Source organism: Bos mutus, chromosome 19 (assembly GCF_027580195.1).
Source record: "Bos mutus isolate GX-2022 chromosome 19, NWIPB_WYAK_1.1, whole genome shotgun sequence".
Lineage (NCBI taxonomy): Eukaryota > Metazoa > Chordata > Mammalia > Artiodactyla > Bovidae > Bos > Bos mutus.
In genome coordinates, this window is record NC_091635.1 from 11,137,831 (window position 1) to 11,153,597 (window position 15,767).

General features: G+C 42.8%; 1 protein-coding gene and 1 non-coding gene across 2 annotated transcripts; one reads left to right on the top strand and one right to left on the bottom strand.

Annotated features, from left to right (window-relative positions):
- Positions 1 to 551: 551 nt before the first annotated feature.
- TRNAS-GCU (transfer RNA serine (anticodon GCU)) lies at positions 552 to 623 on the top strand. The gene has a single exon. It is a non-coding gene; the product is annotated as a tRNA-Ser (tRNA).
- Positions 624 to 8,257: 7,634 nt separating this feature from the next.
- Positions 8,258 to 9,313, bottom strand: LOC102282502 (olfactory receptor-like protein DTMT). The gene is given in 3 exon segments (XM_005906693.2): positions 8,258 to 8,358; positions 8,361 to 8,885; positions 8,888 to 9,313. Coding segments are annotated over 3 exon segments (939 nt in total). The 5' UTR covers positions 9,201 to 9,313.
- Positions 9,314 to 15,767: the final 6,454 nt, after the last annotated feature.

Here is a 15,767-nt window from a genome sequence, read left to right on the forward strand (position 1 = left end):
AAGTACTGATGCTAAAGCTGAAACTCCAATATTTTGGCCATCTGATGTGAAAAACTTGGAAAAGACCCTGACGCTTTTGAAAGACTGAAGATTGAAGGCAGGAGGAGAAGGGGACAACAGAGGATGAGACAGTTGGATTCAATCACTGACTCAATGGATATAAGTTTGAGCAAGCTCTGGCAGTTGGTGATGGACAGGGAAGCCTGGCATGCTGCAGTCCATGTCACAAAGAGTTGGACATGACTGAGTGACTGAACTGAACTGAACTGAACAGAAATATTAATAAAAGGTTTGAACAGATGTTTTACAAAAGAGAATATCTGAATGACCAGTAAGCATATGAAAAGATACTCAACTTCATTAAATATCAGAGAACTACAGAAAAAATACACCACTAAGCACTCACCATAGTAACTAATTAAAAAATATTGTCGATATTATTGTTGGTAAAGATGTGAAGATACTAAACTCTCAGACACTGCTTGTAAGTGTGTATTTGGTATGATTACTTTGGAAATACCTTTGGTAATATCTAGTATTAGAACATAGGTTCCCTGGTGGCTCAGTTGGTAAAGAGTCTGCCTGCTATGCAGAAGACCCAGGTTTGATCCCTGGGTTGGGAAGATCCCCTGGAGGAGGAAACTGCAACCCACTCCAGTATTCTTGCTTGGAGAATCCCATGGAGAGAAGAGCTTGGCAGGCTACAGTCCATGGGGTTGCAAGAGTCAGACACGACTGAGATACTAAACCTATGAATGATTTTCAGTCAGATCAGTCGGTTCAGTTGCTCAGTTGTGTCCGACTCTGTGACCCCATGAATCACAGCACGCCAGGCCTCCCTGTCCATCACCAACTCCCGGAGTTCACCCAAACTCATGTCCATCGAGTCGGTGATGTCATCCAGCCTTCTCATCCTCTGTCGGCCCCTTCTCCTCCTGCCCCCAATCCCTCCCAGCATCAGGGTCTTTTCCAATGAGTCAGCTCTTCGCATCAGGTGGCCAAAGTATTGGAGTTTCAGCTTTGGCATCAGTCCTTCCAACAAACACCCAGGACTGACCTCCTTTAAGATGGACTGCAGTCCAAGGGACTGTCAAGAGTCTCCTCCAACATCACAGTTCAAAAGCATCAATTCTTTGGCACTCAGCTTTCTTCACAGTCCAACTCTCACATCCATACATGACCAGAGGAAAAACCATAGCCTTGATTAGATGGACCTTTGTTAGCAAAGTACTGTCTCTGCTTTTGAATATGCTATCTAGGTTGGTCATAACTTTCCTTCCAAGGAGTAAGCGTCTTTTAATTTCATGGCTGCAATGACCATCTGCAGTGATTTTGGAGCCCAAAAAAAATAAACTCTGACACTGTTTCCACTGTTTCCCCATCTATTTCCCATGAAGTGATGGGACCAGATGCCATGATCTTCGTTTTCTGAATGTTGAGCTTTAAGCCAAATTTTTCACTCTCCTCTTTCATTTTCATCAAGAGGCTCTTTAGTTCCTCTTCACTTTCTGCCATAAGGGTGGTGTCATCTGCATATCTGAGGTGATTTATATTTCTCCCGGCAATCTTGATTCCAGCTTGTGCTTCTTCCAGCCCAGCGTTTCTCATGATGTAGTCTGCATATAAGTTAAATAAGCAGGGTGACAATATACAGCCTTGACGTACTCCTCCTATAAGGAACCAGTCTGTTGTTCCATGTCCAGTTCTAACTGTTGCTTCCTGACCTGCATATAGGTTTCTCAAGAGGCAGGTCAGGTGGTCTGGCATTCCCATCTTTTTCAGAATTTTCCACAGTTTATTGTGATCCACACAGTCAAAGGCTTTAGCATAGTCAATAAAGCAGAAATAGATGTTTTTCTGGAACTCTCTTGCTTTTTCGATGATCCAGCGGATCTTGGCAATTTGATCTCTGATTCCTCTGCCTTTTCTAAAACCATGTTGAACAGCTGGAAGTTCACGGTTCACATATTGCTGAAGCCTGGCTTGGAGAATTTTGAGCATTACTTTACTAGAGTGTGAGTGCAATTGTGCGGTAGTCTGAGCATTCTTTGGCATTGCCTTTCTTTGAGATTGGAATGTATACTGACCTTTTCCAGTCCTGTGGCCACTGCTGAGTTTTCCAAATTTGCTGGCATATTGAGTGCAGCACTTTCACAGCATCATCTTTCAGGATTTGAAATAGCTCAACTGGAATTCCATCACCTCCACTAGCTTTGTTCATAGTGATGCTTCCTAAGGCCCACTTGACTTCATATTCCAGGATGTCTGGCTCTAGATGAGTGATCACACCATCGTGATTATCTGGATCATGAAGATCTTTTTTGTACAGTTCTTCTGTGTATTCTTGCCACCTCTTCTTAATATCTTCTGCTTCTTTTAGGTCCATACCATTTCTGTCCTTTATCGAGCCCATCTTTGCATGAAATGTTCCCTTGGTGTCTCTAATTTTCTTGAAGAGATCTCTAGTCTTTCCCATTCTGTTGTTTTCCTCTATTTCTTTGCATTGATTGCTGAGGAAGGCTTTCTTATCTCTCATTGCTATTCTTTGGAACTCTGCATTCAGATGCTTATATCTTTCCTTTTCTCCTTTGCTTTTCACTTCTCTTCTTTTCACAGCTATTTGTAAGGCCTCCTCAAACAGCCATTTTGCTTTTTTGCATTTCTTTTTCTTGGGGATGGTCTTGATCCCTGTCTCCTGTACAGTGCCATGAACCTCTGTCCATAGTTCATCAGGCACTCTGTCTATCAGATCTAGTCCTTTAAATCTATTTCTCACTTCCCCTGTATAGTCATAAAGGACTTGATTTAGGTCATACCTGAATGGTCTAGTGGTTTTCCCTACTTTCTTCAATTTAAGTCTGAATTTGGCAATAAGGAGTTCATGATCTGAGCTACAGTCAGCTCCCGGTCTTGTTTTTGCTGACTGTATAGAGCTTCTCCATCTTTGGCTGCAAAGAATATAATCAATCTGATTTCGGTGTTGACCATCTGGTGATGTCCATGTGTAGAGTCTTCTCATGTGTTGTTGGAAGAGGGTGTTTGCTATGACCAGTGTGTTCTCTTGGCAAAACTCTATTAGCCTTTGCCCTGCTTCATTCCATACTCCAAGGCCAAATTTGCCTGTTACTCCAGGTATTTCTTGACTTCCTACTTTTGTATTCCACTCCCCTATAAGGAAAAGGACATCTTTTTTGGGTGTTAGTTTTAAAAGGTCTTGTAGGTCTTCATAGAACCGTTCAACTTCAGCTTCTTCCATGTTACTGGTTGGGGTATAGGCTTGGATCACCATGATATTGAATGGTTTGCCTTGGAAATGAACAGAGACCATTCTGTCGTTTTTGAGATTGCATCCAAGTACTGCGTTTTGGACTCTCTTGTTGACCATGATGGCTCCTCCATTTCGTCTAAGGGACTCCTGCCCACAGTAGTAGATATAATGGTCAATGGAGTTAAATTCACCCATTCCAGTCCATTTTAGTTCGCTGATTCCTATAATGTCAACATTCACTCTTGCCATCTCCAGTTTGACCACTTCCAATTTGCCTTGATTCATGGACCTAACATTCCAGGTTCCTATGCAATATTGCTCTTTACAGCATCAGACCTTGCTTTTATCACCAGTCACATCCACAGCTGGGTATTGTTTTTGCTTTGGCCCCATCCCTTCATTCTTTCTGGAGTTATTTCTCCACTGATCTCCAGTAGCATATTGGGCACTCACCAACCTGGGGAGTTCCTCTTTCAGTATCCTAACATTTTGCCTGTTCATAGGTATTTACCCAAAAGAAGTAAAGTGAAAGTCGTGTCTGACTCTTTGCAACCCCATGGACTATAGAGTCCATGGAATTCTCCAGGTCAGAATACTGGAGTGGGTAGCTGTTCCCTTCTCCAGTGGATCTTCCTGACCCAATCAAACCAGGTCTCCTGTATTGCAGCAAATTCTTTATCAACTGAGCTACCAGGGAACCCAAAAGAAATATGTACACATATGCAAGAAAAGACATATACAAAAATATTCATAGTAGCATTATTTGTAAGAGTTACTCAGAAATCAAAAAGAATACATTACCAACACAACTGTATGGATGTATCTCAAAACAGTATACTGATCAAAAGACCACAAAAAAATACAAGGGAGGATATACTATATGACTTTCACTTATATGAAATTCAAAAACAGACAATCTAATCTATAGTGATAGAAAACAGATCAGTAGATGACTGGGCCAGAGGATGGATGACTGATTGCTAAGGATCAGAAGGGAATGGCGGGGTGACAAACACTAGATTTGGACCAGAATTGAGGTCCCCTGAGTGCTCACATTTGTCAAAACTCTTTGAGCAACACCCTTAAAAGGGTTCATTTTATTGTATGTAAACTTCTCTTTCAATAAAAATTATCTTCAAAATACATGAGGTTCTGAGCAAGGAAAGTTTTCTGGGATAAAGAGAGGCATTACATAATGGTAAAGGGTCATAACAATCTTAATATGTATGTACCCAACAAAAGGGCATCAAAATGTATGAGGCAAAAAGCTGCCAAGAACAGTAGATGAATCCACTCATAACTGGAAACTTCAAGATCACTCTTTCAACATCCCTCCAGAAATGGACAGATCCAGCAGGCATAAGATCAGTAGGAATACAGCTGAACTTGATCAAAACCACCATTGACCAGCTGGATACAATAGGCATCTAAAGACTACTTCATCCAACAACAGCAGATTATACATTTTTCTCAAGTTCATACGGAATATTTACCAAGGTTTACCATATTCTAAGCCACAAAACACACTTCAAAAATTTTTTAAAGGATATGTATCCCACAATGTCTGTTCACAGACTACAGAGGAATTAAACTAGAAATCAACAACCAAAAGATAGCTAGAAAATCCCCAAATATTTGGCAATTAAACACACATTTCTAGATAACACAGGAGTCAAAGAAGATATGGAGAAAGAAATGGCAACCCACTCCAGTATTCTTGCCTGGAGAATCCCATGGACAGAGGAGCCTGGTGGGCTGCTGTCCATGTGATCACAGGGAGTCAGACACAACTAAAGCGACTTAGCAGCAAAGAAGATAGCTCAAGATAAATTTTAAAGTATTTTGAACTAAATAAAGTACAATGCATCAAAAACAGAACTTTAAGAGAAGCTTAAAGCACTGAATGCTTGTGTTGGAAAAGAAGGTTTAAAATCAATAATCTAAGCTTTCACCGTAGAAAACTAGAGAAAAAAGGGCAAGCTAAGTTCAACATATGCAGAAAAAAATAAATAATAAAACTTAGAAGTCAATGAAATTGAAAATAGGAAATCAAGAGAAAAATAGATGAAATAAAACTGACTTTATTAAAGAGATCAATAAAAATGGTAAGCCCCTAGGCAAGCTAACTAAGAAAAAAAAAAGAGGACATGATTTACTAATTGAGAGAAATATCTTTACAGATCCCCTGGACATTAAAAGGATAATAACAGAATGCTATGAATAACTCTATGCCCACAAATTTAATAACCTCAGTGAATAGGACTAATTTCTTGAAAGACACAATTGGCGAAAACTCACACAAGAAAAACTAGATGGTTTCACTGGTGAATTCCACCAAAACTTAATAAAGAAGGACACCTATCCTTCTGAAAAAGTGAAGAGGTGAAGCACTTCAAAACTCCTTTCACGAGGCTAGCATTACCCTGATTTCAAGACCAGAGAAGGACACTACAAGAAAGAAAACTGAATGCTAACATCCCTGATAAATATAGATGCAAAACTGTCAACAAAATATTAGCAAACTGCATTCAATTAAAAGATCATATAATGTGATTAAGTGGAAATAACCCCTGGTTTATTCATTCTGATTTTATCTCAAACTAAAGCTTCTGCACAGGAAGTAAAACAATCAATAGAGTACAAAGGCATCATGTGGGAAAGGAGAAAATGTGTGCAAATCATCATCTTTACTAGGAGTAAATGTACAAAATGTATAAGACTCTTCTACAACTCAAAATCAAAAAATGAATAATCCTGGACTTCCCTGGTGGTCCAGGGGCTAAGGCTTCATGCTCCCAGTGCAGGGGGGTCTGTGTTGGACACCTGGTCAAGCCCCACATGCAGCCACTGAATTCGCGTGCCACAGCTGAAAGGACCCGAAACTAAGACCTGGCACAGTCAAATATTTAAAAAACAAATAATCCTACTAAAAAATGGGCAAAGGACTTGAAGAGATATTTCTCCAAAGAAGACGTGCAAATGGCTGCTACATATATGAAAAGGTGCTCAACATCACTAATCACCAAGGAAATGCAGATTGAACTATACTGAGATAAAACCACAGATGGGTTGAGATGGATGCTAGTTTTTAAAAAAGATAACAAATGTTGGAGAAGATGTGGAGAAATTGGAAACATTATATACTGTTAGCTATATATCCAAAGGAAGTGACTTCAGGACCTCAAAGTGATATCTGCATTCCCACATTTGTTGCAGTATTATTCACAATAGCCAAGATTTCGAATCAACCCAAAGGTCCATCAACAGATGAATGGACTTTTTAAACGCGTATACACATACAGTGGACTATTATTCAACACTTAAAACAAGAAAGTAATTCTGCCATTTGTGAAGCCATGGATGAACCTAGAGGACTTTATGGTAAGTGAACCTGCTGAGTCATTGGGGAAGCCCATAAGGTGTGTTGATCAATTCCAAATAAGTAAGTAGAGAGAGACACCCTTGAAGAGTGAGGCTGGTAACTAGACTCTGGCTTCCTTCCCCATACCTGAGGGAATAACTTTTAGGACACCAGCTGTGAGTTAGTTCTCAGGTAAAGACAAACTTACAGTAGCAAAGAAAATAGAAAGTTCACTTGAGGTTCAGGTCAGGTCAAAAAGACAATGGAGTCGTGAAAATAAATGAGAGGAGAAAAGGCTAAGAGAGAATAATGTGAACCTTTGCAGAAGAAGATGTAAGGAAGAAACTGTATTCAATAATGAAAAGCTTCTTTTAGCAGAGGAGTGAGAATTTTGAGTTTTGACCTGAGAGGACAGGGTATTATTTAAAGCAGGGTTTGGGTTAAAAAAAAAAAAAAAAACACAATAAATTGTAAGGTGAATGCAGAGAAAAAGAGAGCGAGCCAGGCAATCAGGCAAGGAAAGGAAATTTAATAGAGGGAAAAGAGAGGGTGACTGGCTCTTAAGGAGAATCAGCGTCCTCCCTTTCTGACAGAGTCCTTCTTATACCCCACCAACGAAAAATTCTTTGAAAGGATGGTCACGTAGCTAGAGGTCTGGAATCTGGTGGTCTTGCAGCTTTGAGAAGATAGGTGCCAGTGAGACAACAGGATGCCATTAGGGCAATTTGGTCAGTCCTGCAGATCACTGTGATTTTATTCGTTTGCGAGGTTGACATAAGGAGCCATCTTATCAATAAGACCCCTCGAGGGCCCTATCATAAATAGTTGTTTAGTAACTTAAGACAAAGATCAAGTAAAACTTTTTAAATGATGCTTCTTAGAATTACTTGGGAAAAACGAAGAGGAAGCCCTTGCCTGCAGGTCACTGACATCCCCTTTTTGAGTCCAGCTGTTGAAGCCTCGCGTTCCAGGAAACAAATTCAGAAGGACAATGCAGATAGTGGAGTGCAGTTTATTACACCTGCGGGCCTAAGGCAGAGTCTCCTCTTAGCCAAGGAGCCTAACCAGTTTTTCTGAAAACCTTATATACCCTATGTGTACGTGCTCAAACCCACCTCCTCAAATTCCCTGAAACTAGTCTGAACAAAGGAAAAGAAAGATAATATCAAAGTTAACCTGTGATCCATATGCCTTAAGTCTAGGTAGTTGACAATGGACAATTATCAATAGGTCTGTAGTCATACTCCAGTAAGCATAATAGAATGCATGATTCTATTCAGTTACACAGATATTTAGGGCATTCTTCAGAGGGTCTAGGTAGGAGCCCTGGGGCTCTTCCTTCCAGGGGTCCAGTTTTCCAGTTGGTATGTCGTTTTCATAGACACTGGGCATATAGCTCAAAGTCCACAGTCTGGCCCAAGATGGAGTCCTGCTTTCAAGATACAGCCTGTTCTGTCTGTTTCCTCCTTCGAAGCTACATATCTCCACTTTAGCTTTTACTTTGGCAATTTCTAGCTATGTAACTTAACCAAAAGACCATTGGGGAAAACATAAGTCTGGGTTAATATCCCAATTTTAATGTCAATATACCTACTGAATACAATTGTGTATAAATCTCAGCTCTATCATTACAGAGAAAAAGGAGTTTTCTTTTTGTAAAAAACTCTTCCCAGGGCTCCCTTCATGTCTCTATTCCTCAGGCTGTAGATGAAGGGGTTCAGCATGGGGTCACCACAGTGTACATCGTAGCCATCACAGTCTCCTTAACAGTAGAATTACTAGCTGACGGGCATAAGTAGAGACCAATAACTGTCCCGTAAAACAGGGACACCACAGTGAGGTGGGAGCCACAGGTAGAGAAGGCTTTGCAGATGCCCTTGGCAGAAGGGACCTTGAGGGTGGAGGACACAATTTGAGCATAGGATGTGATGATGAGTAGAAAAGGGATCACAAGAATGAGCCCTCCAGTGATAAATATCACCAGTTCATTAACTCGAGTGTCAGAGCAGGACAGCTTCAGCAGAGCAGACATGTCACAGAAAAAGTGGGCGATCACGTTGTCTTCACAAAAATGCAGCCTGGACATGAGCAGGGTGTGCAACATGGCATGGAACGTGGTGAGTACCCAGGACAGCACCACCAGGAAGAGACAGAGCCTGGGGCTCATGATGGTGGTGTAGTGCAGGGGGAAGCAGATGGCCACGTAGCGGTCATAGGCCATGGCCACAAGGAGGAAGCTCTCCAGGTCTGCAAAAACAGGAAGAAGTACATTTGTGTCAGGCAGCCAGCATAGGGGATGGACGGGACATGGCTCTGCATGTCCTGTAACAATTTGGGCATTGTGACAGAGGAGAAGCAGAGGTCAGAGAAAGACAGGTTACTGAGAAACAAATACATGGGTGTGTGGAGGTGAGGGTCCAGTCGAATCAGGAACATTATAAGGAGGTTCCCCAGGACAGTGGTAACATACATGGCCAGGAACAGAGTGTAGAACAGGTCTCGCTGATCAGGTCTAATGGGCAGGCCCAGGAGGAGGAACTCTGAGACAATAGTTTGATTTCTTCCTGTCATGCTCTGTGTTCAGTATCTTTAGGAGAAAATGATGGTGTCCATTAAACACCTGAATAAAAATGAACATTATGTCTGTTAGTTTGTGGTCAATGGTTGATTTCACTGTCATTATCTGTAACAGTTTGTAACCAAAAATACACTACGTCTCCAAATCCAAGCCACTTTTAAGACTTTTCCTTCATTCCTCATCAATTAGCATGTAAAAGAATATTAACTCTAATTTCCCTTCTAAAACACTCTCATCTTCTATATTCTATGTGCTCACATTGGTTCTCCTGATTGTTTCCTTACCATTCATTCTCAGTCACTTTGATTGGTTTCTTCTCCATTCTCATATATTGGTGTTTTCTTGGGTTTTTTCCTAAATACCGTTCTCATACTTTTATATCTACAGGCCTGGAAGAACGCACATATTCCTTTGGCATCCATTACCATCTAAAGCTCATGGGTAGCCTTTTATCACCTTCATCATTGGCTTAGTGATCATGTTCCCCATGGAATACCACAAGGCTCTTCAGCCATCCACAGATCCCATATGAAATTCATGAGCCCACTCTGCCCTTCTCCCGACCCCACTCTGCCCTTCTCCCGACCCACTCCTTCAGGTCTATCATACTTCAGTAAAAGAAATCCAGGCCCAAGATAGAAACCCAGGAGTTTTCTTTCAGTCTCTCCTTTCTGTCACTATCAGGACCCACTCTATCAAGTGCTATAAGATTCTCCCACTCAATTCTCTAATTCATCCACTACTGTCCCAACCCTCACTACCCTGGACCAGGCTAACATTATAACTTGTCTGTATTACTTAACAGCCTCTTTATCTCCCTGCTTCCATACTTACTCCCCTTCAATCTCTTTACACTGTGGCATTCTAAGATAAAAATCTGACCATTATTCTCATAAGTTCCATGGATTCTCACTGCTCTTTCAAAGGCCAAAAGGTGCTTCATGATCTGACCCTTGCCTCCACATCTTCATCCCATTATGACACACACACCCCACTCTCACCAAGGCTGCGCTTAAAAGTCAGTTTCTTGCTCCATCCTTTTGCACTTGCTGTCCTCCTACCTAGCACCTTCCTCCCTTGGCTCCCTCTTCACCTGGTTTGCCTGTATTTATCCATCAGGCATATTACATGCCCCTGGGAAATGGAATATTTCCTGCCATATCAGTAAACAAGGATGTCACAGTCATCAGTAATCCCAGCACCCCAGGGCACTCGGGAAGGAGAACAATACCTGTGCCCTGGCAGCCATCAGGCTTCAGCTACTCCCTATGGTGAGCACTGAAGAACTCAAGATGTGAAAAAATCACAGGACACTGTGTATCCAGATAACTAAGATGCATAAGAAAGGAATGATTTCAGTGAGCCCAGATTCTTGCATCTTCCCATACATAGTTCTAAATTCCTTGAGATAGCTGCTGCTGCTGTATCACTTCAGTCCTGTCCAACTCAATGCGACCCCATAGATGGCAGCCCACCAGGCTCCCCCGTCCCTGGGATTCTCCAGGCAAGAACACTGGAGTGGTTTGCCATTTCCTTCTCCAATGCACGAAAGTGAAAAGTGAAAATGAAGTCGCTCAGTCGTGTCCAACTTTAATTCACAAAAATACTTTTTTATTTAAAAATTACTTTTGGCTGTGCTGAGTCTTCGTTGCTGCATAGGCTTTTCTCTAGTTGCGGGGAACAGGGGCTACTTTCTAGCCGTGGTGCATGAGTTTCTCGCTGCGGTGGCTTCTCTTGTTGCGGAGCACAGACCCTAGGAGCACTGGCTTCAGTCATCGCAGCCTGTGGACCCAGTAGTCGCGGCTCCCGGGCTCTAGAGCACAGGCTCAGTAGTTGTGGCACACCATCTTAGTTGCTCTGCGACATGTGGGATCTTCCCGGATCAGAGACAGAGACTGTGTCTCCAGTGTTGGCAGGCAGATTCTTTATTATTGAGCCACCAGAGAAGCCCTACAAAAATGCTTTAATGCTCAGACTACCTGCCCTTTGTTGCAAACTTCTATATAACCTGATTCTTTCTCCCAATCCCCGCCTCCTCGGAGCAGTTCTCTCAGGGTCGCTTAAGATACTGTCTCCTGGGCCTAAAGCCCTAAAAATTCCCACCGAACAAAACGTAATTCAATTTTTAGGTTGTGACTATTTTTAAGTCAACACCGTTTACTCAGCTAAACCCTCCTGTCAGCCTAGACCAGGTAAGAACCGAGTGCTTTGTTTCCACAGCATCCTGTGCCTGTTCCATAGCACACGATGCCCGGGGGTATTATTTGTTTACAGCTGTCTTTCCCCACCGGAGAAGAAAATGGCACCCCACTCCAGTACTCTTGCCTGGAAACTCCTATGGATGGAGGAGCCTGGTATGCTGCAGTCCATGGGGTCGCTAAGAGTCGGACACGACTGAGCGACTTCACTTTCACTTTTCACTTTCATGCATTGGAGAAGGAAATGGCAACCCACTCCAGTGTTTTTGCCTGGAAAATCCCAGGGACGGGGGAGCCTGGTGAGCTGCCGTCTTTTGGGTCACACAGAGTCAGACACGACTGAAGAGACTTAGCAGCAGCAGTCTTTCCCCACCAGATTGTAAATCCCATGCAGGCAAGGCCATATATATGCCTCCACGACTGCAGCAGTGCCGGCATCTGGAATAATGCCTGACTGCAGCCAATGTTTCATTTTTTGAAATATTTATTGGCCATACTTCAGGATAGGACACGCATTCCTCCAACTTTCAAGACAGAAAACTCCTGTTATTTTAGAGTATCTACTCCTACTTAATCCTCTCAGAACAAGAGCTCACTAGTTTTTTACTTTTTTTTTACAGAATGCCTGGATGTAACCTCAAACTCATGGAAGTATTAGACTATCTCAACCACACTACTCTTTTTTTCTTTTAAACTTTTTATTTTGTTTTGGTTTTATAACTGATTCAGCTTCCCTGATGGCTCAGATGGTAAAGAATCCGCCTGCAATGTGGGAGACCTGGGTTCAATCCCTGGGTTGTGAAGATCCCCTGGAGGAGGGCATGGCAACCCACCTCAGTATTCTTGCCTGGGGAATTCCCATGGGCAGAGGAGCCTGGCAGGCAACAGTCCACGGGGTTGCAAAGTCGGACACGACTAAGCAACTAAGCACAGCACAGCACATAACCAATTAACAACCAATGTTGTGATAGTTTTAGGTGAAGAGCAAAGGGATTAATCCATACATATCTATGTATCCATTCTCCCCAAGTCCCCTTCCCATTCAGGCTACCACTGAGCAGAGTTCCCTGACAGCCATTCCCTGACAGCCTGAACAATCAGAATCTACACCCACACTGTATTCCTTCTATTGATATCCACAGGATTCAGGGAAATCGATAATGAAAAAAAAATTAAATGTGACAGATATGTTAAGTAATTTGGGGAGAAAAGGAAGGAATAAAGATAATTTCTACCCCTGAGACCTTCTTCCAATTTTTTTCCAGATACGATTGTGCCTCAGAGCTGAGAAAACTAAGGAGTGCTAGTAATATGGTTAAGTTCCATCCCTCAAAGAGATCAATTCCAGATGCTGGGATTTCACCCTGCTGATGCTGTTTAATTGAGCCACATTAATAATTTTTTATTTGTGGACTTAAAGTGCTAGCTGGTGTGGCAGTAGGGGAAAGCATCGAGTTAGGCTTCATGCACCTGATTTTCCAGAATTTTGCTTCCCTGGAAAACCAGTGCTGCTCATCTCTGGTGTCAAGAGTTTTTATTAGAAATCACAAACCAGAGAGCTGGCACTTGCAGATGCTGCTAGAGATCTAGGATAAGAGCACCAGTGGCTCCATTAACAAGCAATGACTCTCATCTTTGGCGGGTGAATTGGTTCTCAGTCCCTGGTGCCCGTAAGAATCACAAAGGGCAGTGCTTCTAAAAATTAATTTACACATGAATTACACAGGGGTCCTGTTAAATGCTTATTTTGATTTAGCAGGTTTGCTGTGATGCCTAAAATTCTGTATTTTGAGCACAAATTTTACCTTCAGATCAGATCAGTCACTCAGTCGTGTCCGACTCTTTGCGACCCCATGAATTGCAGCACGCCAGGCCTCCCTGTCCAACACCAACTCCCAGAGTTCACTGAGACTCATGTCCATCGAGACAGTGATGCCATCCAGCCATCTCATCCTCTGTCATCCCCTTCTCCTCCTGCCCCCAATCCCTCCCAGCATCAGAGTCTTTTCCAATGAGTCAAGTCTTCGCATGAGGTGGCCAAAGTACTGGAGTTTCAGCTTTAGCATCATTCCTTCCAAAGAAATCCCAGGGCTGATCTCCTTCAGAATGGACTGGTTGGATCTCCTTGCAGTCCAAGGGGCTAGTGATTCCCAATTCTGTTGGTCTGTGGACCATGCTGTATTTAAAAGCATAGATTACTGCACCCTCCCCCAGTAAATATAAATCAGAACCTCTGGGGAGAGGGGTTTGCTATCTAAAACTCCTTGCTTGCATGCATGCTAAGTCACTTCAGTCTGACTCTTTGCGACCCTATGGATTGTAGCCCGCCAGGTTCCTCTGTCCATGGGATTCTTCAGGGAAGAATCCTGGAGTGGGTTGCCATGCCCTTCTCCAGGGGATCTTCCCCACCCAAGGACCAAACCCGTGTCTCTTATGTCTCCTACATGGGCAGGTGGGTTGTTTACCACTAATACCATCTGGGACACCTAAAGTTCCTTAAATAATTCCAATAGGTAGTCAAGGGTTACTGACCATTGCATTAAATGCCTGACCTGCAGAGAGGTCTTCTTTTGAAATAATCCAATCTTATGAGTTATAATACATAGTAATATTTATACACTCTATCATTAGTAAAAAAACTAATGAAACTGGTTAACAGCAGTCAAATCATTTCTAGAATGTGGAGAAATCATGCTAATTTGAGACGTAAACAGGAGGATTATCATACCTGAAAAACTCTGCTGGAGAACATCACATAACCTGGGAAATCAAGACCCTCAGGTTGGAAGGACCTTAAGTGACTAGCTCATTCACAATCTGTCCAACTTACCCAGTGTGTGAGGGTGACTGCAGGACCCTGACCTGAGATCCTGCTCCCCTTTATTCACTAAGGGGCACTATCTGCCTCTGTAGTCATCACCTGTGTCTGAAACCTCCCTTCTCACATCTCCCATTCTGCACATCCTTGGGCCTAAGGGGCCCTGGATCCCAGAGGAGTCTGGATCCTGGAGGAACTCATTAAAGAGAAAGCAATTACCCAGGACCTCTCTAGGACAAATGCTCTCAGGGTCCAGGAGTAGTGACTGATTACAATCACTGATCACACCTGACTATACTTTGGGGAAGATGGGAATGAAGAAAAGCTCCTATATGAAAGCTTGCTGCTGCTAAGTCGCTTCAGTCGTGTCCAACTCTGTGCGACCCCATAGACGGCAGCCCACCAGGTTCCCCATCCCTGGGATTCTCCAGGCAAGAACACTGGAATGGGTTGCCATTTCCTTCTCCAATGCATGAAAGTGAAAAGTGAAAGTGAAGTCGCTCAGTCGTGCCTGACTCTTAGCAATCCCATGGACTGCAGCCTACCAGGCTCCTCCATCCATGGGATTTTTCAGGCAAGAGTACTGGAGTGGGGTGCCATTGCCTTCTCCAATATGAAAGCTTAATCACTGCTTATTTAAAGAATGGATAGTAGTCCTGGGGAGCCTACATTTTCAGCAGGGAAAAAAGATGGAGATGCCATAAAAAGCAGGGACCAGGATGCAAATATCCCAAATAGCTTAGGAGTCTAGGAAATCCCAGGGACAGAGAAGCCTGGTGGGCTACAGTCCATGGAATTGCAAAGAGGCAGGCACGACTTAGCAACTAAACCATCAGGAGTAGCAGCTAGGAGTTTAGGCTTTATCCTGTAGACAAAAAGAAGCCAGTAGAATACCACCATGAAACACATACTTTGCAAAGATTCCCAGGGTGACAAAATAAAAAGACATAAAAAATCTTAGTTCAAAATTGTCTTTTTTTCCAGAAGCTTCCCAGTGGTCCCAACAACATTTATTGAGTAGTCTCTCTTCTCTACTGATTTCAGGTCCTAAGTTTTCTATATACATGGGTTTATTTTTATAAATTGTTATACTGTCCTGTCTATTCATGAGTTAGTACCATATTCCGCATGAATAAACAGGCTTAATGTCTGCCATTTCTGACACTCTTTCCTTCATGTGGTGGAGCCTAATTTCCATCCTCCTAAAAGTGTTCCATACTTAATGGTCCATTCCAACAAATAGAATGTAGTGAAAGTGATGCTTTGTGACTTCCAAGGCTAGGTCATATAAAGGATAACGCCACCTAGTTAACTTGCTGCTGAATTACTCGTTCTGCTGCTGCTGCTGCTAAGTCGCTTCAGTCGTGTCCGACTCTGTGCGACCCCAGAGACGGCAGCCCACCAGGCTCCCCATCCCTGGGATTCTCCAGGCAAGAACACTGGAGTGGGTTGCCATTTCGTTCTCCAGTGCATGAAAATGAAAAGTGAAAGTGAAGTCGCTCAGTCGTGCCTGACTCTTAGAGACCCCATGGACTGCAGCCTAC